Here is a 23,843-nt window from a genome sequence, read left to right as displayed (position 1 = left end):
CACTTTTAAAAGGAGATCTTCTTCACACGATAGTTGAGAGCGATGTAGGATTTGAAAAATAAAATTTAGATTTTTATTTAGGTCGCTGCGAAAACGATGTCACCGTCAGCCAATCAGAAACGAGGAAATTTATAAAATGACATCACAACGAACCAATCAAAACGCTCGCTGCTTTTGTCATGAATCACGAACCAAAACGATGTGTAACAATCGATCGTGACGTCATTCACGTTTCTCAATAGTTACAACATCTAGTATCGCAATTTCGATGCCAATTCCCTTCTGCCAGGATCATGTCACTACTTGTCGTAACTGTGACGACATTTCATTTTCCTCATATTCCATACGAGAATGTCAATGTTTGCTTTTTCCATGAATCATGCTGACACGTTCGTAGTAAAACTAAAGTAATGCGATCCGCTGACGTTTGCATTTTTTCAATCATATGTACTTCTATGTCGTCACACAAAGAAGTCTATCAGCATTTTATTTTAATCCACGTTACACTGTCAGATTTATTTTCTTAAAGTATAAGTGTATCCTTTTCAAGGACCATGGTTCGAAACCCTCCAAGCATGATTAAATCCGAATTCATTCATAGCTAAGCGGTTAGCATACACATCTTTGGTTTGAAAGACCTGAGTTCGATTCCTGGAGAAACATTTCTTAGGATTTTTCTAAAACTTGGTTTCAATTTCTAGTTCGAAAATTTTAAAAGTTTAGTTCGATAAAAAGTTTGATTTGAGAAGCGTTACACTGTCAGATTTATTTTCTTAAAGTATATGTGTATCCTTTTCAAGGACCATGGTTCGAAACCCACCAAGATCGATTAAAACCGAATTCATTTAAGCGGTTAGCATACACATCTTTGGTTTGAAAGACCTGAGTTCGATTCCTGGAGAAACATTTCTTAGGATTTTTCTAAAACTTGGTTTAAATTTCTAGTTCGAAAATTTTAAAAGTTTAGTTCGATAAAAAGTTTGATTTGAGAAGCGTTACACTGTCAGATTTATTTTCTTAAAGTATATGTGTATCCTTTTCAAGGACCATGGTTCGAAACCCACCAAGATCGATTAAAACCGAATTCATTTAAGCGGTTAGCATACACATCTTTGGTTTGAAAGACCTGAGTTCGATTCCTGGAGAAACATTTCTTAGGATTTTTCTAAAACTTGGTTTAAATTTCTAGTTCGAAAATTTTAAAAGTTTAGTTCGATAAAAAGTTTGATTTGAAAATTTTTAGATGTGATTTACATCTTTAGTTCGAAACTTTTGTTTTAAAAAATGTTTTAGTTCGACAAAATTTTGTTTCAATTTTTTTAGTTCGAAATTTTTTTTGGGTTCGAAAATTTTTTGTTTGAAACTTTTTTGTTTCAAAATTTTTAGTTCGAAAATTTTTTGTTTGAAAATTTTTTTAGTTACAATTTTTTTTAGTTCGAAAAATTTTTTAGTTTAAAATTTCTTGTACTCTGCGGAACCGTTTCGAAAAGAATCGGAGCAGTTTCGGTAAAAAAAAAATCTGGCAACACTGTTTCCATTAATGAAGCGCTTACTGAGCGTTTAAAAAATCGCTTAAACTCACAACAATGTGTTATAAGAAATCTACAAGCGACACCTCTCTTTCACCATTGTTACTTCCAGAGACATAGGCTACTAATTCAAGGACCGGATCTCCATCAAGGTAAGAAAGCTGGTAATCATCTTATCTGCCAAAGAGAACGATAATATTTAATGTAAACTTCAGTACAATATCATGATACCAAAAAAGGGTTATTTAAGGAGGAGGTTGAACCCTTCATGGGAACTTTACACATAACCATAAAAAGGGAACTAAATTCTAAGATCCCGGTCTAGGATGGATCGCCGTCATATCGCTCTGTATTTCCCTCATGGACTGGGGGGGTGGGGTGGTGTGGGGGTAAGATCATGTGACTTCTATCCACCAATCAAAATTGAGGTACCAAAACACGCATCTTACACATAAAATAAAACAAATAAGTAAGGGGTTTTCCCATGTAACCTGTTCACTGTGTGGTGGGTCTAAGATCATGTGACCTCTGTCGGCCAATCAGCATCGAGGTACCAAAGGACTCATCTTACCCATAAAAAGGGAACGAATTTTAAAAATCCCAGGGCTTAAGATCACGTGACCTCTAGCATTGGGGTACCAAAGGATTCATCTTACCCGTAAAAGGGAACGAATTTTCAAATATCGCAGGGTCTAAAATCACGTGACAGCTATCAACCAATCAGAATCACACATCTTACCCGTAAAAGGGAACAAATTAGTGAGGGATTTCCCCGCAGGGTGACTCATGACGTCATACCACGTGACCTGAAAATTTGAATTTCCCGCGTGGGCGGGGCTTAACGTCACGTGACCTCTCTCAGCCAATCAGAATCGAGAAATTTTTGCTGACTCGACGCAATATACGCCGGCCCCTACTACTGTGAGGTTATACATATCAGCAGCTCTCATCTTGATTCCCAAAGAATTCCGCCAGCAGAAAATGAAAGAATGGTCCAACCAAACTACCCCCGTGAAAGAAATTTAGAAGTCTCATTACTCTGGACTCTCAGTGATGGGCGAACGTATGTTGCACAAACTTTAAAGAGGACGAAAGAAGAAACATAATTTGTCCAGTCAAGATTTTAGAAACGTTGTGAGAATATTCAGATTCACAGCCTAAGAAAAAGGTTATTTGTGTCCTGTTTGTATGACTATAACTGGTGGCTTACAGAGGTTAAATATATATGTGTGAGTAGAGATGCAAAAAAGCCGTCTTTTTTGAATCGATGGTTTTTTGCACATAAAAAGCCGGCTTTTTTGGGGAAAAAACGAGAATTTTGAAAATTTTGGCTTTTTTCATTTTCATGATTTTTCTATCTAAATAGCTTTCTTATAGTATATTCTATAGCTAGATAAGAATTCCATGACCTAAATGCCATATTTCGCTCTGAAATTCACCATCAAGATGGATGGAGCACATGTTTTACGAATTAAAGCTAACATGAAGAATGCAGTATTTTAGGGCAATTTTGGAAGCTATTTAACTTTATTTTAACTTTCGAGTTAACATTTTTTTTTCTTTTCTAGATAATTTTAGTTTGTCATCCGTGTTTCATTTCTAAGAGGTTAGTACTCTAGCTTCTAGCGCAAAAGTTAAACTTACGTTTTTCTATATATCCGTCAAAGCGTACATCTTAACTTATATAAAACTACATGAGCTGACATAAATTATTGAGCACTTCCTGTAGGGCTACAATGATTAAATTCGGCATGATTGTAGCTTTTAGGAACTAACCCACACGAAAATTACCAAAAGTGAATATTTTTAATTTTTAGGGGATCTAAAGAGGGGATGAAAACTTTCCCCATGTTATGTAAATGAGCCTCTTTTTATTACCTATAATCTCATGTTTTAGGTACTTAGTATTGGAATAAAAACTTGAAATTCGGTATGCTTGTACGTTTTTGTTAGCACTACCTAAGTAAATCAGTAAAAATAAAAATTTCCAAATTTAGAATGGTTTTATAGGAAACTGAAAAATCTTTCCCATGTTATTTATATGGGACATCTTTTACACCCCCAAATTATTGAGCACTTCCTGTAGGGTTACAATGATTAAATTTGACATAATTGGAGCTTTACGAGACAAACCCATAGGAAAATTCCCAAAAGTCAATATTTTTAATTTTTAGGGGCTCTAAAGAGGAGATGAAGAATTTCCCCATGTTATTTAAATGGGACTTTTTTTTTGGACCTATAATCTCATGTTTTAGGTACTTCGAATTGGAATTAACATTTAAAATTCGGTATGCTTGTACGTTTTCGTTAGCGTTACCAAAATGAATCATCAGAAATAAAAATTTCCAATCGTAGACTGGTTTAATGGGGAACTGAAAAATCTTTCACATGATATTTATATGGGACGTCTTCTACACCCCAAAATGTTTAGGTACTTCCGGCAGGATTAGAATGATAAAATTTGGCATGATAAAATTTAGCCTTCCGGGACCAACCCACGGAAAAATTGCCAAAAGTTAATATTTTTAATTTTTTAGGGGTCTAAAGGGGGATGAAGAAATTCCCATGCTATTTAAATGGGCGTTTTCTTGAGATACAAAATCTTATCTTTTAGATAGTTGAAAATAGGAAAAGAAACAATAGAATTGTGAGTTCAAGAGGTGGGAGGTCGTAGGCCGAGCAAACTCGAGGGTCTGGGGGCGGAGCCCCCTGCTAGCCAAAGGCTAGCTTTTCAATATATCCGTTAAACCGTACTTCCACATTTCTGTTATACTGTAGCTGTGCAATGATTTAGCAATAATTTTCCGGATACAACCTTGAATACTAATTTATACAAATAATCAGTAGCGGATTTAGAAAAGCACTTTGGGAGGGGTTTCTCTGATTGTTTCGTTTTCTAAAAAGTCCTAATTTTATTTGGGAGGTGCTTGAAGTTTATGAGTATAGGCATAACTAATACTGTATTTCGTTTCGTTTATATGTTTAGCAATAATCTTCCGGACACAAACTTGAAGATCATTTTATACTGAGAATCAGTGGCGGATTTAGAAAAGTATTTTGGGAGGGTTTTTCCTTATTAATGTTTAGTTTTTCTAAACATTCGTAATTTTTTATTTGACGGGAGCTTAAAGTTTATTAGTAAAGACATAACTAATAGATATTTCGTTTGTTTTAGACATTCCGTAACTTTGGGGAACAGGCTTCAGTCCGAAAGACCGCCCCCTAACCTTCGCAAAACCGTCACTGCTGGTAATTAGTAATAATAACGATTTAAAAACAATAAGAAAGGAAGTTGACCAACCCACAGTACACGCACTATTTCTACATTCACAGATGGAATGAAGAAAAACTTTGTCAGAATGGTCGAATGCTGAGTTGAATCCCGGACTTCCCGATAGAAGCGCGAAAGCTAACCACGCAGTCATGTTTGTTGTGCAGTTGTATTTAGCTTAACTTAAATATATTCCGTAGTCCTTTTTTTTTTGGGGGGGGGGATCCGTAATGATATGTAAAATCTCTCTTGTTAAAAATTCAGAAAACTTGAGGATTGGGTAAACCGTGATGGTGGTTATATAAAATTTAACTGTAGAATGTCAAGAATATACAGAACCCAAAGCTCTAGATGTGCAGCCTTTAAGTGTATCATATAAATCTAAGTATTTCTCTTATGTTTTATTTTAATTTCATTTTGTTTCAAAAAGAGGGTATGGAATATTTTGAAGTAAAAAATACTACATACAATTTTGCTAGTTATTTGTGTATTTTTCTTAAAAAAAGTTGCTTACTTTTAGGGTTGGCTGGTTTACACCAGCTTTTTTTTTTTTTTTTTTTTTTTTTTTCAAATAACTGGTTTAAACCAAAAAAATAAAAAGAACGAAAAATGCAAATCGTATGAACTTCATGGTAACGTTTCCACATATCAAACCATATGCATTAGTTTTATTTCCTTTTGACCTTTTAATCAAGGTGTCCCATGTTCAATTCTCGGTCGAATCACAACCCTTCTTTCATGCGTAAACCAAGTAGCGGTTCAGATGTCACTTTAAGCGAAAGTCTTCTCTTTGATAACCTCGGTATTACGGAAGGATGTTAAGCCTAAACATACGAAATTAAGCCAAGGTTGCTTAAATATATTGATAGAAATTGGCAGAATTTATCGATTGCCTAAGTAGCTTCCAACATTAGCTTGGATTGGACTTTCAATGATATCTGCATACTAAATTTGTAATTTAATACCTCAGTTTTAGCGTACTGATTATGATACGTTGACCTTTAAATTTTACATGCAAAGCAAAAACAGGATTTCCCCGTTATTGTTTTACATTTAAAGTAATGACGGGATTTTCCAAATGGCTAGGGCGAGTTCTCAATTTAATAAATTTAATGACCGGACTTCTTTAAGCTTATGGGACCTCTTCCAGCATAACCCCGTTGTTGCATAATAACCAAGGCGAAACAAACTTATTTTTGTGAATATATAATATAAGTACATAAAGCAAAATATCTAAATCAAAAAAACCTGGTTTAAAAAAAAAAAATGGTTTCAACTTGCCCCCAAAAACGATTTTTTGGCATTTTCAAAAACAATCATGATTCTTGCCAACCCTGCTTGCTTTTGTATATAGGAGGTTAAAAAAATCTTATTATATACATTGGTTAATCCTTTGGGATTCATCATGTAAATATGTTGAAGAAAAATTGTTTGAAATATCTTTTCGAAATTCATGGTTTATTTTCGAGGTTTTATATTATTATCGGCTTCAACCACTAATTAAATGACTTTTTGTGTTATAAAGAAACGAAACAAAGTCTCCTTTATCAATTTAAAGCAGAATTTTGAAAAAGCCCAAAATTTCCCAAGCAAAAAAGCAAAGCAGAAAAAACCGAGTTTTTTTTCCAAAAAAGCCGGTTTTTTTCCGAGCCCTTGCATCTCTAGTTGTGAGTCAAATGAAATCGTCGTGAACTTTATGATACCAGATGGACCAGCTGCTGAACATAATTTCTATCTACAATATAGTAAAACCAGCACAATGCTCACACCCAATTCGTGATATTTCAAAGATTGTGGGTGCCCCAGTTCGTATTGGTTCAACAGGAAAGCATCCTCAATGCCAAAGGAAGTTACTGATGCAATTGAACATATTTTTAGTTCACTGAGTTGCTAATTTCAGTTATAAGCATAGTACATAGAAGTAGTATACTTTGGAACCTGTGTCTGTTACTTATCTTTATGCAGAATTAAAATACCACGTCAAATAAGATTAGATTTTGATTTCTGAGACGGATATATGAAAATGTAATAACGGAAACTGGTTTAACATATGACGAAAGTTTCAATTGTTTATAAATCCTGTTCATTTCAAAAGCGGAAGTTCTTTGCAGGACATGTAGTAATGTATGTTGCTTATTAACATTCACAAAATCAAAATTTTGGGGATTGGTATTTTCGTTAGGAAAAATTTTGATTTTTCAAAAAGTAATAATTCAAAAGGTTACAGCACGAAACCATGCTTACATATTTCCAAACAGAAGGTATCATTTGAATCAGCAAATTTTTATCTTTCAAATAAAACAAAAAGCAACAAAATATCTTTAATTGCTTTAGAGACAGAACATTTTAATATTGTGCCGAAATCCGCACGTAAGAAATGGTGCCCGAGTCTCCCATCTTTGGCGGCCTGTATCTCGGGCCAGAATTTTTGTTTTGGTCAAAAGAGCCGTTTCGTTGTCCGAAAGCTTTATCATTTGTTAAAATCAATAACATCTGGAACTAGCAAGGTAAGATTTTTAATTTTCCTGCCAGAATTAATCAGGACTGAGCCATATTAAAGTCCAATTCGACTTTCTAATGAAAGAGAACTAATTGTAAAATGTTTCATTGGACATCATATTACAATCTCGTTAAAATTAAACTCAGTCAGTTTGTGGTACAGTAGGAAGTCGGAAATCAGAACTAATTGGAACCAAAGGTAGTTCGGATTTTCGAAAATGGCCAATAAAATGTTATTTAAGCTTAAGTATACTGTACGGTATGCTCTTTTATGGATACAGTGGTTATATAGTACATACAGTAATTACAATACCATACGTAAGGCTACTTACATTTAATGTTTCTGAAGAACCTGCTCGTACACTAAATTACACTGTTCTTGTAACTCACACTTAAAACTTAACTTGTATAGTCCTAAGGGAAAATAAATAAATAAAAAAAAAAAGTATGACAAACAATTACATATGAATAAGCTTGTGTAAAAACACTGACTTCACGCAAGGAAAATTGAACTGTCACTAGCTACTAGAGACCGCGTTCGGATTTTTGACGTTCGGATTATCGATGTCCTACTGTATTTTCATTTGTGAATGATCAGAAAACAAGGAGATGGAGATTGATTAGAATGTCCTCTTTCCTCTAGTTTAGGTGGCGGCACATTCCTTGGCCTGTGTTGTTTACTCACGGGATGCAATACGTTTGAGGAAGCTATTGAGTTGGCTACTGAAGGTGATCATACGAGAGTTGACAAATTAGTTAGGGACATTTATGGAGGAGATTATGAACGGTTTGGGCTGCCAGGAGATTTGGTTGCTAGCAGGTAAGACTACTGACTTCAATATTATTCTAGGCTTATAACCAAATATCGGATGAGATTAATAAAGAACTGAACCAATATTACTTACTGTACTATTTTTTTAATGTTAAACTTTATCTCTGCCAGGAACGTAATGCGTAATCAAAACAACTCCAATATTTGATATTACTGAAAAATAACAATGTCATGTATTTTACATATCGCATACCCCGTAGAAGACTGTTACAAGTCAAAAATACACATTTGTGGGAACATGACTTTTAAAGTTTGTTATTCTATCAAAATCGCTCCCTGGAATACTGGTATTTCTGCCATCTAAAGGGTTAATTTGTTTAGTTACGTTTATGTGAAAATACCACCAGGTAGAGCTCGTTTCTCTCTCTCTATTCTCTTTTCAGCGATGATAACTCAAAATTTCCATTTTTTGAGTTGTAACTCTCTTCCACCGGTGTGCAATATGTTTCACTATAATATTAAAGTTATCATTTTTGTTAATACTATGATATTTTCGCTGTCCAAACTGTCAGTGTCATAGGAAAAATGAAAAAAAAAATTTAAAAAAAGTAATGAAGAAATCAGAAATAAAAATAGGATGAAACAGTATTGCAATAGTATACAAGTATACATTATGCACACTTTGAGAAGTTATAGAATTCCGTTTGGCTATATGGTTAGCATTCGGCGCGATAACCCCGGCTTCGATTCCCGGGGAGAAGTCATATGGTTCGGATCTCACGTTAAGCTGTAGATCTAAGTCTCATATAGCCTCGCTCTGAAAAAGACACTAAACTACAAATCAACCAACCAACAATTTGAAAAGATTTTTTTCTTTCTTTGAAATTATTTAATGTTCATGTTGTAGTTTACCCTTATCGTATAATTATTAAATTTACTATTTTCTGATTTTCATTATTCCTATAGAGTGTAGCAACATTAGGAGCTAATTTATAGTATTTTGGGGAGTATTGCGAAGGGAAAATCATCAATTCTCCTTCTATACTTTAGTTACACAATTACATTATTGGTTTAGTTAAGAGACAAAATATATTTTAATAAATGTTACGTATTTACTAAATTAACGGAGTGATGTTACTTTATGTTGTATTCAAGTTTAGAGGTAATTGACAATACTTTTATAATGGAATATTATTTAATATGCCTTTAAATATTCTGATTCCAGACTGAAAATTGAAATATATTAGTAGTAACAAGGTAATAGTATTATATTTTTATGTTTTAGCAAGTCTTTTTAGCTAGTATTAGCTTCCACTGTGTTTAATTTAGCGATTTACTTTAGCGTTGACAGATTTAAATGAAGATAAATTTTATATGAAATAGACGTGAATGCAATATGTTCCAAATTTCTTTGATGGAATTACATTTAAGAATGAAGTTAACCTCTTAAAATTAAAACCAAATGGAATAACATACGTCAAATCGGTGGGCAACTTTGCATAATCACCTTTTTAACAATGTGACATTATACACCCCTATATTCAAGCGACTTTGTTGTCGTAGGGTCAGTGAGTGACTCGACGACTCACAGTTTCCTTTTGCTATTCACATTTGGCTGGGACTACATTAATTCGATTCGCACGATGAAACTTGGTTAAGATTTTAAAAAATCATACATTACTAATAAAACTTATTATTATTATTATTATTATTATTATTATTATTATTATTATTATTATTATTATTATTATTATTATTATTATTACTACTACTACTTTTAAAACGTTTCGTGATACAATTGGTCGCACATGATGCATTTAAAAACTGTATAAGCCGTATCCTACATATTTTACTCGTTAACTCCATAAATCATCCTTCAGAATCAAGGGATTCATTGCCATCCTTATATAATGCTGGCTGGAGCTATGAAGGAGGGGAAACTACTATAACTTGGGATTCGAACACCTAGTCTTGTTTTTATGCGAGGCGTTGCTCTATCAAGCACAATTTAAATCTACAAACTTGTTTACCGAACGTAAAGGCATTAACTGTGAGCCTAGGAGGTAGCTCATCTGCATGACAAATATTGAAACAAAACTAAAACTGTTAGTGACATTTTGTGTTTTTGTAAACAATGGCTATTTACATAACTAAATTGTTAATATGTTCTGAATTTGTGATCGTTATTAAGTTCTCAAAAATTTGATGTAGACGTAAGTAACGTAGAGAACCTGAGTTGGAATTGATTAAATTATGGATTGTTATCGAGATTATGCATGCATGTAAAATTTTAAAGAAATAGGCAAAAAAAAAAAAAAAAAAAAAAAAAAAAGATTGAACAAAATGGAGAAATCGAGTACAAATATGTTGTTGTCGATGTAGAATGGATGTGAGAGATAGTTACATAGTCCACATAGATGGGAGGCATACTAGCCTCGATGTTGTCCAATCACAGATTTTGTCTCTGCCTCTGTTTTTTTAGCCTTTCTTTCTATTATGTAATATTTTAGGATTTTCATTAATCTAAATTCCAACGGAACATCTAGCTTTGTATATAAAACGATATGTGTCTGTCGTTATTTTATTTCATGTTATGACTGAGAGTCGAATTAGAACATAAGAACTCAATTTAGTTAGATAAAAGGCATTACATGCAATCCGAACACTCGAAAAATTACATTTGAGGTTTTGAGTAGCAATACTAAACTTCTCTGTGGTAGCTAATTCTCTTGCCATATGTATAGTTTGTAAAAGGTCTTCCTCTTTCCCTTAGAAAATACAGATTCAAAATAAATGGACGATTATTTTGACCGTTCAGAGTCTCATTTTCAGGAAACAAGCCTTTGTTGAGTTCCCTCTTACTGCTCCGAACTCCTAATATTTACCGTCTGACCTACAGATTCGTATATATAGGGTGGACCCTTTAACATAAACGCCCGTGTAACTTTCCAACTAATAGATAAAATTCAGTGAAAGTTTGCAACGTGTAAATATCTACAGGAGGACATTGTTTAATAAACTCTGCAATACCACCCGATTAACAGTGTTGTCAACTCAACATAAAGTTAATATATGTATATATTTTGTAATGGCACTGCGCCAGGTTGCTACATATTTAAAATCTACGTGTTAATCGAAAACTTAAGATACCACATTTGTTATTCATCGTTATAAAGTAAGGATGCTACAGTATCATAAACATCCGTAAACATGGTAACTTTGGACGCCTCTACAACAATAATAACGCAAGTGAGACGGATGTGTCAGTGCATATCGTGAAAGTACCTTAGTGTCGAATACCTGGACCATGGTATGGCGTATTTCTAACAAGTATGGACAACGTTACAAAGAATTCCAAATTTTACTTTGTTCAAAAGGTTTTATTTCGGGTGGTATTGCAGAGTATATCAAACAATGTTCTGTTAGTTTAAAGGTACAAGATAAATAGCCGACCTGTTTGTTGAGATAGTAATTTGATACATAGGATGTAAAATATGCTTTCCTCGATTGCGAAAGGAAAATAACTTATTCTTTCATGACCTTAATCATTCGTTGTACAGTAGTACGTTATTTGTTTAAATCATAAAATGTTTCGTGAAAGTGCAGAATCAGTTTATAATTAATGAAGTCTCATTTGACTAATTTTACTCAATGAAATTTAAAAAACCGCGTGTTTACGCGGCTTCATTCATTTGGGTAGGAAATCGGTCTTCCGCTATTTACGAAGTGTTGATAAGGAATGTTGCAAAATCGGAGTTAAACTTTTCGTGCAGAAACTCTAACAAACCCGTAACAAATGAGTCATATTTAAATTACTACTAATGTAACCTGCTTAATGAGCCGTCTTATAATAAATTCAAAATTCACTTACCTTGTTCTTTTCTACTGTATTAGGATTTTTAAAAATAATTTTCGCACTCATTGGCAGCATTATCAATACAAGTAAGAAACAGAGTGTTAATGGGGATAAGATGAATGGAATTAATTGTCCATGTAAAGTATATTCTCTAATACATTTAGCTCAAAAACACAAATATCTTGAGGTCTACTGAGGCTTTTGTACATTGTAAAAATCTTGTTCTACGTGTCTGTCTATAGTCTCCATATCAGTGTTTTATTTTGATTGTTTCGTTTGAATTAAAAAGTAATTACTTGTACGATGAAGACGTGATAACTTACCAAACACAATATACATAGGTACACAAAGCACGAACATTGATAAAATACACATTTTCAAAAAGAATTGATCGTTCATAGAAAGTCAGGAATGTATTTATTTTATTTATTTATTTGAGCAAAGAAGTGAAAATAAAACTCCAATATAGGTTGTCTGGGCATAAGCTGGAATAATGTCATTAACCTAAACAGTTCGTTCCTCACCAGCCACAAAAGAAGCATAACGATTTAAGATTTTTACACTCACTGGAGAAAACCTATACTAAAAACATCAAGGTGCGTTGTATATATAGTTATTTGCATAATTCCATTAATCTTCCCACTTTAATACAGTGTATCTTTTCTTTGCTTTGATAATGCTGCTTATGAATAGAGGGAAGTTTAGATGTTGATGATTACTCAATAAATCCATAACACAATAGAGAACAGCTTAGTTTATTTAAACTAGTAAAAAGACATCGAGTGTACTATAAATAAAGAAATATTTAACAAAAATGTTTATTCAAACTTGGTTCAGTTCATTTTTAATCTCATAATATATTTTTAGAATGGTGGTGTTTTTACTGAGTATTGAACATTATTTGTAGTATCTGTTTGCTAAAATGTTCTACCTCTTATTATGAATTTTCAGCTAGGTCTTTTAACATTTATGATTCGTTACATGTATTTAACAGTTTATTCTCATTCACAGCTACATAAATTTTACTTCCTGTATCTTCCTTTCGTCTGTGTTTTTATTTATAATGCTATTTATGTTTTGAGCGTTGTATTGAATTAGTTTTCCTTATTTACTATTTTCCATTTTGTTTATAAGTTCAACTTTCAGTTTAGATCGTATTTGTAATGCATTTTAATGTAAGGGATTCAGTGTAATAACGATTAATTACAGCTAAATATAGAGGTGGTGGGAGCTCATTTCTTTGGTTGAGGGAGTTTAAGGTTAACTTTTATCTGTCCTCTTCAGGCGTTGGTACTTTATTTTACTAGTTCATAGATCTGCGCTATGATTATGAATATGATTGAACAGAGTAGAAATTAATTAATGGGAGGAATTTCTTATTATGAAATAACATTCGAAAATCGTTTTGTATTTTGTTTCCTGTGTAACACCGAGGTTATGAAGGACAAGACATATCGTTAACTAAGGCTTCGAACCACGACCGGAGTTTGAATCCAGTGCAATTGGTAACTGCACAAAACGTTATATAAGATTAGTCCTTTCAAAATAGGCCACTCCTTATCACACTATCTCGACTTCCAAACGAGCGGTTTACAGTACCACAGTAGAATCTAAAATCACTTGTGTCAAGTCAAGGGCTACACCACAATTTTTGAGTTGTGCACAATGATATTAATGATATGAGTGTTACTATCATGTTAACATAGTGATGGTAATAAGTAGGAGAAATTCGTCGAATTATTTTCACACACTAGAGCATGCAGTGCGTACTCGTCTCTTGATTTTATCTGGCTTCGTTGTTGTTGTGCATCTGTTGAAATTTAGCGTCTGGTTCAGCATCCAGGCATTTAAGACGGATCTGCAGTTTAAGATGTACGAATAACCGTAATGCTTCCAATGCTGTTCCACCCTAGAACTGAATCCATGATCACATGAACCAGAAGCGCGCGCTAACCACTAGGCTAGCAGAAATGTTGAGTTAACTTATATCTTGTATAAATTTGTATGTTTTTAATTTCTGACTTCGTCTTACCCTTGTCATTTTTAAATAAAAATAAAGAATTAGCTGAGCATTTGAATCTCATCTGTAGATTTAGCGTAAAACTCGATCAACTTCGGTGCTTTCATCATCAAATGGGGTGAATATTGGGCTGATTAGTTGGTACCTTTATAAATCTACAGATTCAAATCTATTTCCTTCTCCTACTCTAAAATAGAGAAGTCACTTTGAATTTCATTAGGGGGTCACCGTTATTTGAAACTCGGTGCATCAAATTCATTTACATATTAAATATTGTAAAGGTGTGGCAACACTTTCTTTCAGCTCTAAATAAATATAGCTAGTGCTACTTCATATTTCTGTTAAAGAAAATTAAAAATAAGTTGCTTCCGCATGTTATCAGTTAATTATTCTGTTTTTAATGTCCTTATTTACAAAACCATAATGGTAATTTGCTCTGGAATGCAGTTACACACCGTTCCTCAAAATGAGATAATTAAATTTGATTTTAATGCGAAAATGTTTTATGTATCATATGATAAAAACCTAAGCTTTGAGTGTAATAATACTAAATTGTCATTATAGTGAAGTTTGTCAACATTGGGATTAACCCACGTTCTTGCGAGAGTGAAGCTCAATATTGCGTATCAAAGTACTGTGCATAAGTCACGAACACAAAAGCAGTTCGTTTACTGCGATCTATCAGGAAGCAAATATAATGCAATGTACTATTTTTGCTTCTCTACAGCTCTCGATACCTGACAAACACACTATTTTAAATCGAAATTAAGAATAATAATTAGCACTGTAAATAAAGAGTATTGGTTCGATTCATATATTACACGAACACATGCTGTTCTCATATATATGAATCTCAAGCATAAACGTGATATAGCAACATATGCATATGCGATCTGTATGAAATAATGCAAACATGTCAACCACTACACTAAAACAAATAATTTCGATAAGGCACTATTGCATCTACATCACTAGAACTCATATTTGTATACAATGTTACTTATTTGCTAACAGATTGACACACAACTGTGATGTAAAATTTATAGTGCAAGGAACGCGACTACTTTTTATGTCTTAGTTCGAATATCTCATTCTGCCAAGTGCTTTGTGCAACTGGTGATGTTAAGCAATAATGCGTTTCGTGGCCTTTCGTGCATGCTTAGAATATCGTCACAGCCAAGGAGACGAAGATAAAATACACGAAGGCTGCTGCAATTAGCTGAAGAATTATACACTCCAATCGCTAAAGAAGCTAGAAACACTGAGAGAAAGTCAATGAAAAATATTCCCATGCAAAAGTTTAGACAACTGGCCAGAAGTTCATGTTCAACTGAATGAAGTTAGCAGCCTTCTTAAAATTGCGGCGCATTTTACCCTTAAGTAAAATATGCAAAAGTAAAGATTACATCATTTCTATTAATTTCAAATTACTTAAATTGGAAATTTCATCTCATTATTCAGATGGAGTGAAATTGAGTAGGTTGTACTAACGGAATGCATTGCCATTATTCGTGTAATAAGTTACATTGTAATAACAAAATGCCCTTTTGTTATTTAGGTAATAGGATACACTGATTGAGTAGATTGTAGTAGCGGAATACCCTTTCTTTTAATCTTTTTATTTTCTCTCTACTTTTTGCTTTTTTTCATATTTCATTTTTATTTCGTTCTAAGTTATTCTATAGTATAGATCTTGTGTTTGATTTGTTAGTAACTGTAACTATCCGAACAGTTTTTTTAATATTCACAGCTTTGGACAGATGAATTCTAAAGAGAAAAGAGCCAAAGTAACAAAAGAAGACCTTGCCAGAGCAACTTTAGTGACAATTACAAATAATATTGGCTCTATAGCGCGGATGTGCGCATTAAATGAAAAAATAGACAAGGTAAGTGTTGATTTTTTTTTCTCAATCAATGCAGGTTGAAAGAATCCCGAAGGTACTTCCCTTATTTTCGGCGAGTATTCAGATATAAATGTTAGCAATCAAGAAAAATAAATGTCACTCACCAATTTCTTAATAATATAATATAATGTAAACTTACAGCACAGATTGCATATAAGTGTTTACTGTAAGCATCATCTTGTTGAAACTAGAAGTTAATAAATGTGAGGGAAGGAAGAGTAAAGTTAAAGTTTATTTAAGTGAGACAATTATATATTGTGACAGATGATCAACCATATCATGGCATATTTTTAAAAATAAAAATTTTTGCCTATGTAGATTACTGAAATAGACTATTAAACAAGGATAATTTACATCAACCTTGATTAGGATAAGGTGCATTTGGTAGATTTTACTAATGGTTTTTCTACCTAACTCTGTGTAATGAACAAATGTTGGAATTGTTTCGACACAACTTTGAAGGTAGCAATTGCATAAAGTCCATCTAAGAAGTGTTAAATTTGCATTTTTGTTTTCTGAAGATATGTTGCTAACTCATGAAAATTTGAAGTGTTGTCATATATCAAAAACGAAACAGTTATCACGTATATTGTAGTGTTGGTCTACTCTTACAGTATTTAAAATGTAAATGGATTACATTTAATGAGTTTCAAGTAACTATGACCATGGAAAGTAAAAATGAATTCTCTATTTTAGAATAAAACGAGAAAGTATGTTCATAGTCGTTCTTCCAATTTTCACGAGAAGCAACATAATCTTCAGAGAACAAAAATTTATTATTATTATTATTATTATTATTATTATTATTATTATTATTATTATTATTATTATTATTAATAATAATAATAATAATAATAATAAAAACAAAAACAACAACAACAACAACATCATTAATAATAATAATAATAATAACTCTATGGCTTATGGAGGTTCAATCCACTGACTTCTATCCTTAGCCAACTGGATCCAGTTTCTACTTCGTATTCCTATCTCTGCGAGATCCATCTTAATATTGTCCTCCCATCTGCGCCTAGGTCTTCCTAATGATCGTTTTCCTATTGGTCTTCCAGTCAAGACTTTGAAAGCGTTTCTACTTTCTTCCATTCTAGCTACATGACCCGCCCACCTAAGCCTCCTAGACTTGACGACCCTAACAATGTTGGGTAAACCATATAACGTATGTAGTTCCTCGTTATGAAGTTTCCGCCATCCCCCATTCTCGTTCCTCTTGGGTCCGAATATTCGTCTCAGGGTCTTGTTCTCAAATACTTTCAGTCTATGTTTTTCCCTCAGAGTAAGCGACCATGTTTCGAAACCATACAGAACAACAGGCATGATTATCGTTTTGTATATTTTAAGCTTCAGATTCCTCGATAGAATTCGCGACAACAAGAGATTTTGAACCGAATAATAACATGAATTTCGTGCTTTTAGTCGACATTTAATTTCTTCGAGAATATGATTTTCGTCTGTTAATATTGATCCTAGCTAGATATTTGAAACTATCCACTTTATCAAAAATATTATTTAATATTTTAACGCATCTATAATTTGCCGTATTACGGTCCCGACGCACTTCCGTGTATTTAGTTTTCTCTGCATTTACTTCTAAACCCATGTTCCTGCAAGCGTTTAATAAGATCTCTGCATTTGTTTCTATTGTTCTCCTGTCATCCCCTATTAAATTTACATCATCAGCATATGCCATAACCTGGTGAATACCGTTCAACTCTAGGTCCTGGTTGCTATCTTTGATTTTCCTTATAGTGTATTACAGGACAAAGTTGAATAATAATGACGACAACGCATCTCCTTGTTTCGGGCGATTTTCTACGTGAAAGGGGGGGGGGCGGTGGCTCAGTGGTAGAGCGTGCGTGGGGTCCCTGGTTTGATGCCAGCTCGCGCCGTCTGGACTTTGTGGTGGACAAACACCGTGCTCGTGGGTTTTCTCGGGGTTCTCTCGTTTCCTCCTACTTTCTTCATTCCACCATTTCACTCATCTCTCATCATCTCCGTCTCCTTTAGCCTAACCGGCATAATCGTGGGACGTAAAACTTAAAGATTTTTCGACGTGAAAGCTCGTGGACAAAAATTTTCCTACCCGGACTTTACTTTGGGATTCATTTAAACATATCTTAATTAATCTAATTAGTTTTCTCGGTGTTCCAAGTTCTGTAAGAACGTTGTATAATGTTCCTCTCCTAACAGAGTCGTAAGCCTTTCTAAAATCAATAAATAGTTGATGTACCGGCGTATTGTAATCCTACTTTTTTTCGAGTATTTGGCGAATGGTAAATATCTGGTCGATAGTTGATCGATTTCGTCTAAATCCGCACTGATAATCTCCAATAATTTCATCTGCGTATGGGGTCAATCTTGCTAATAGAATATTTGAAAGGATTTTATAAGATGTTGACAGAAGAGAAATGCCTCGATAATTATTACAGTCAGTTTTGTCGCCTTTCTTGTGGATTGGAACAATGATTCTTTCCACTCTTGTGTCAATTCTTCCTTGTTCCAGATAAGGAGAATGGGTTTGTGTATCTTGTTCCACAAGTTTTCGCCTCCAGCTAAAATTAACTGAGCCGGAATTTCGTCTACACCCGGAGATTTGTGTTTCTTTAATTTCTTTATATCGGTTTCTATTTCTATTCTGTTAGGTTCTGGAATATACATTTCTGCGGTGTGTATCTCCTTTTCTCCACGCACATTAGTTTTTGGCTGCGTGTTCAGCAAATCGTCAAAGAAATCTTTCTATCTATTTAAGATGCTATCCGTATCAGTGAGAACTGTTCCGTCAGCTTTCTTTAATATATAAGCACGAGGTTGACAGCCTTTCTTAAATTCGTTGATCCCCATATACGTGTCCCGAATGTTTTTACTTTTACTATTATCTTCAAGTTCCTTAATTTTATCCTTCGAAAAATCGCGTTTCTTTGTTCTAAAAGTTCTGGAAGTTTCCCGCCTGATGTCAGCGAAATTTTGTGTAGTTATTTCATTCGGATTTTGTAACCAACGTAATTTTGCCTGTTTTCTCTTCTCTGCTAGTTTAATGCATTCCTGGTCGAACCACGGTTTGTCCCTATCTATTTCCATGTGTCCGAATTTTTCTTTTGCTGAAATTTTAATACTATCTCTAATTTCAATCCAAGTGCCCTCAACACTAGTGCACTCCGAATCTTCTAAAGCCGAGAATCTATTCGAAACTTCAATCTTGTATTCTTCTCTTACCTGACTCTCATCTAATTTCTTTCAATTAAATCTCTCCGTTTTCGGACATTCAATATTTCTTTTATTCAACGATAATCTCTCTCTTATTATCTTTGCTACCAGGTAGTGATCAGTGTCACAATCAGCCCCTCTAAACGACCGGACATCACTTATGCTAGATTGCCTTCTTCTATCTACTAAAACGTGGTCAATTTGATTGTATGTTTTTCCGTCTGGTGATGTCCAAGTGCATTTATGAACTTCGCGATGTCGGAATTTTGTACTCTTTACGATTCGGTTTTTGGATGTTGCAAAGTTCACGAGTCTAACACCGTTGTCATTACTTTCCTTATGCAGAATTTCGTTCCCTATAATCGGTTTGAAATATCCTCTCGTCCTGCCTTCGCATTGAAATCCCCTAATAGAATTTTCATATGGTATCGCGGGAGTTGGTCAAATATCCGTTCCACTTCTTCGTAAAAACTGTCTTTTATATCGTCATTCTTATCTTCAGTTGGGGCATGTACATTTAAAACAATAATATCACACTACCGATCCTTAAGAGTAATAAAAGAAAGTCTGTCAGTAACAAATTCAACCCGCTTAATTGCTGGCAATATTAGTTTCTGAACGAAAAACCCTGTTCCTAATTGGTGCTTTTTATTTCCTTCCCTGTAAAAGAACGTAAAATTTCCGGAATTAACAGATCCATTTTCTTCCCACCTAACTTCCTGAACTCCTACTAGGTTCATCCTGTATTTCTCTAACTCACTCGTTACGGATTTTAACGCGCCTGCCCTATAAAGACTTCTAATATTCCATGTTCAAAATCTCATGTCCATTTTCTTTTGCTAAGGTCGTGCCAAGTTATCAGTCCTTGTCCGAGGCTTTTGTGAATATTTTGAACACTGAATAAGTACCTTTTTTACAGGATGAGGTTGTTAGCTTTACCCAAACCCCCAAGCTTTAAGACCACTCCTAATCGTCTCTCCGTGACTGCTTATTCAGTATATTCGCAGCTAACCTCTATATCTAGAGGTCTTCTCGATCCGCAACCTGAAGACACGCCATGCCGTGGTGACAGGAACCCACGTTACACGGAATAATAATAATAATAATAATAATAATAATAATAATAATAATAATAATAATAATAATAATAATAAAAGTATACATAACAATACAGATAGCTTTTGAGTTATCATTTTAACTTTAAACTTTTGCTTACTGAAAACATGGATTGCTAACCTACGAAGTTTTAATTTCACATTGAAAGAAAAAAAAAAAGGCACCGTAAATCACAGTTTACTGCATTCGTGTGTAAATAATCGACGAAAACTAACATTAAGAAATTTAACTGACCAAGCATTAAGTTTGTAAGTTTTCAGTATACAGTGAATTGCAATATTCTCAAAAGCATAATTTGTGCTTTTTTGTACCAGACATACATAAAAGTTTGCACAATAGTATTGCATGAATGATTATTATCATAAATTTTAAAGTAGTATACTAATGTAAACTAAATATCTCTGTATTGATTTCTAAGTAATAAATTTGGAGATAATGTGCTGAACAAATATCACTACCATACTCTATAGATGTGCAAAACTGTATCTACGTTGAGAATATAGGGCGATTCAAACAAAAGGTTTGGTTTTAAAAGTTCCGTTGCAAAAAATGCTATATTCTGTCGGTCCGACGATTCTCCATATAATTGTGAAAGAACACACTATTATTTAAACAAAACAGTTTCGAAATGTTACATAATGTGGAATTGCAAATATAACACATTAATATATGCTTATTTATTTTTGTGGATCACCGTTTCCTTTAACCTCGGTGCATAATCGTGGAACATTAAATATATATATAGAGATACATTTGTTAAATGATTTCACTATTCTTGCTGCTTTCTTCAGTAAAACTTCTTGAACTGCTATACTAGTACAAAATGCTTCATAAATCAATGTTGTTCGTATTTTTTTTTCCTCTACTTTTTCAAAGTAATGTCGTTGTCTTCTTCCGGGACAGTCACAGGATTTGAAGATATACAATGAGTCTAGCGTAGTAGTTCAAGAAGTTACTCAAGAAAGTAGCAGAGACTACTGAAATCATGTAACAAAAGTTTTTTTTTCCTTTTCTTTCGGACATAAAGTTAGTAATTTCAGTTTATAAATGTGTATCCCATAACGTCCATTAGTAAGTACAAATTTCTTGTTTGCATGAACTTTAGTAAGTTGAGCTTTATCGTAAACAAATTTATTGACATGTTTATAGTATTCGTGAAGTGCTTGACGAAATCTTTATCTTCATGATACAATTTTATGATATTTGATAAATTCGTATTTCTTATTTTGTTTGGCTTTTTAGGTGGTTTTTGTTGGTAATTTTCTTCGAGTAAATCCTATATCTATGAAACTTCTAGCTTATGCTATGGAGTATTGGTCCAAAGGAACATTGAAGGCTCTTTTCTTAGAGCATGAGGTAAGTTATCTATCAATTCCATAATGTTTAATAGTTCGTAAGTGTAAACTTCATACTAAGGTGTCCATTTTCTGTAATTGCTAAAAACTATAATACATAATTAGTTCATATAAGCCGCTTGGAGAGGTGTCTTATGAATAAATTTAATAAACACTTACCTTACTTTTCTGTGCTCTGTTTATAGTACTTCAAAAAAATCATTTACATGTTTAATTTTCGCTGGCTGTTATCACCATTGTCAGGTCGATATTAATAAGAAGGATTAAGTGGGATTGTATAATTAATTATCAACTATCCCATCTTCACTAAGTTTTCTTACCATTGTCTTAACAGTGTTTATAACAGTCAGCGAAATCGATGTAATATAAAAATACAGCTTTACGTCACAGCTTATGTCCTTCAGGCTAAAGGAGACGGATAATTAAGGAAAGTGAATGATTATGAAAGAATTAGTGGAATGATAGCGCGATAGGAAACGTTAAAATCCCGATAAACCCTACGGCCACAATGTTGTCCACGACAAGGTTATATGGCGTGGATCGAATTAAGAACTCTGCACCACCATAGGAGGGTGCTGTGCCACTAATCTGCATTGTCCTCCTTGAAAATTCGATGTATGACTCGAAAACTGCCCAGATGAAAGGATAAAAGTAGACCAGATGAATTCCAATATTTTTACTAGCATTGGTTCTTGTATGTAGTTAAGTGAAAAATTAGATTGTTCTCTATGTCATTGATTAGGAGTATATACATGGCTCTACTTGGACAACATTCGTATTTGAATGGTCTATCTTATTTTGATTGATCGACTTTAGCTTAATTGGACATATTCTTTGTTTTAAGTGTCTTTTCTTTTTTCTAAATTGGTGTTTCCTTCTTGCTCGAATAACTAGATCATTTACCACAGTAGCGACTTGGGCTGTATACCTGTAAATTCTTTCCAGTTTATACGATTTGTGAAGCTTCCACTTACATTCAGTATAGTTTCAAAAATTCCGCGTGACTACTACTTCTTTTCAGATAATATTGCGAAACTAAATTAATGTATGGATCTAATGACAGGCCTCGGAGCTAAATCATAAAATTTTTCAATGGCTGACAGTGTTAATTTCGTAATTAACTGACTTCATTGTGTGGATGTTCACGCATAAGTTCAACGTATAGATATAGCAGTTGTGATTGTTCTTTTGTAGTTTCAAAGCGTATACTTTCTCTCAGGTTCCATATAAATTTTATCATGATCTAGTGAAAGCATTTAGATTCGTACTGTAATTCGAAAAGTTATTTTTATCACTTTCTTGGATAACAGCATTCATATTACCCGCATGCTGTTTAACGACGTAGAAGAATCACTATCACTAAAATTGGTGTATAATATATATAGCCCCATCCATTTGCTAAATTGTGAAGAATAACATTTATTCGTTCATACAAGACATTTGTTGTCATTGAGAGACACCCATTGAAAATGTAATTAGATTTAATGGCTGTAAAAATACATTAAACCATTAGTATATTTAGGGGCGTGCTATACCCCTAAAGCGCAAATACGTGGAATTTTATATTATTGGTTATATTGTGGTAACGAGTAAATCGAAAATTTATTAAGTGTTTAAATATATAAAAGGTAAAGATGAAATGAGGCGCCTAGTATCAAAGTCCGCCACATCCATTTCCCTTAGTTTCGAGTACTAATCTCACAAAACATGCAGTGAAGCTCCATATACATGCGTACAAAGTCCCATATTTGATCTAGTTTTTTAGTATGAAATATTAAGCTTTTAAACAAAATACTGTTTCCATAGAATTCCTTTAGATCAGACATATAACAAGCGATATATAACTCAATTTCGGTTTAAAAAAAATGGATTTGGCGGCTTTTGATACTAGGCTTCTCAAATATAGGATGCCACAAAATCTTGTAGCTAAAAAATAATATTTAGTATGTAAAAAATTAAAGAGATACCACATAGCGGGACCTTTCAGACTGTTGTTGTTTATTTAAGGGTTTTAAGGTTTTTTGAAGGATATTGTTCTAGGAATGAAACACCTGACATAATTATAAGGTTTGTGTATCGCCAGGAAAAGTACATGTCATTTATCAACTATAGAACAAATTAACTTAACCGAAATCCGCACTAAAAGTTGTCAACTTGTTTCCAAGCGCTATATATATATATTCGAAGAAAGTATTTCACACATATTCATAAATAAAGAGATTAATATTTATAACAGTCGATTTTTAATTTAGGAGCGTGAAATTGGTAGCAATACCCGGAATGCACTTTCAAAGACATT

The 23,843-nt window shown here is 33.5% G+C and overlaps 1 protein-coding gene across 5 annotated transcripts in view; it reads left to right on the top strand.

Moving 5' to 3' along the window:
- The window catches only part of fbl (pantothenate kinase 3 fbl), a 164,572-nt gene that overhangs the window by 128,796 nt on the left and 11,933 nt on the right, over nt 1-23,843 (top strand). For 4 of the 5 annotated variants that reach the window (XM_081765679.1, XM_081765671.1, XM_081765696.1 and 1 more), the window contains exons 7-9: nt 7,943-8,119; nt 15,680-15,833; nt 21,432-21,545. In XM_081765679.1, coding sequence (XP_081621805.1) covers nt 7,943-8,119; nt 15,680-15,833; nt 21,432-21,545 — 445 coding nt within the window. The remainder of the gene's footprint in view (nt 1-7,942; nt 8,120-15,679; nt 15,834-21,431; nt 21,546-23,843) is intronic. The other variant, XM_081765705.1, reaches the window with a different exon arrangement.

Source organism: Thermobia domestica, chromosome 1, assembly GCF_964235325.1.
Source record: "Thermobia domestica chromosome 1, izTheDome1.hap1.1, whole genome shotgun sequence".
Lineage (NCBI taxonomy): Eukaryota > Metazoa > Arthropoda > Insecta > Zygentoma > Lepismatidae > Thermobia > Thermobia domestica.
This window is presented reverse-complemented; position numbering and strand designations above follow the sequence as displayed.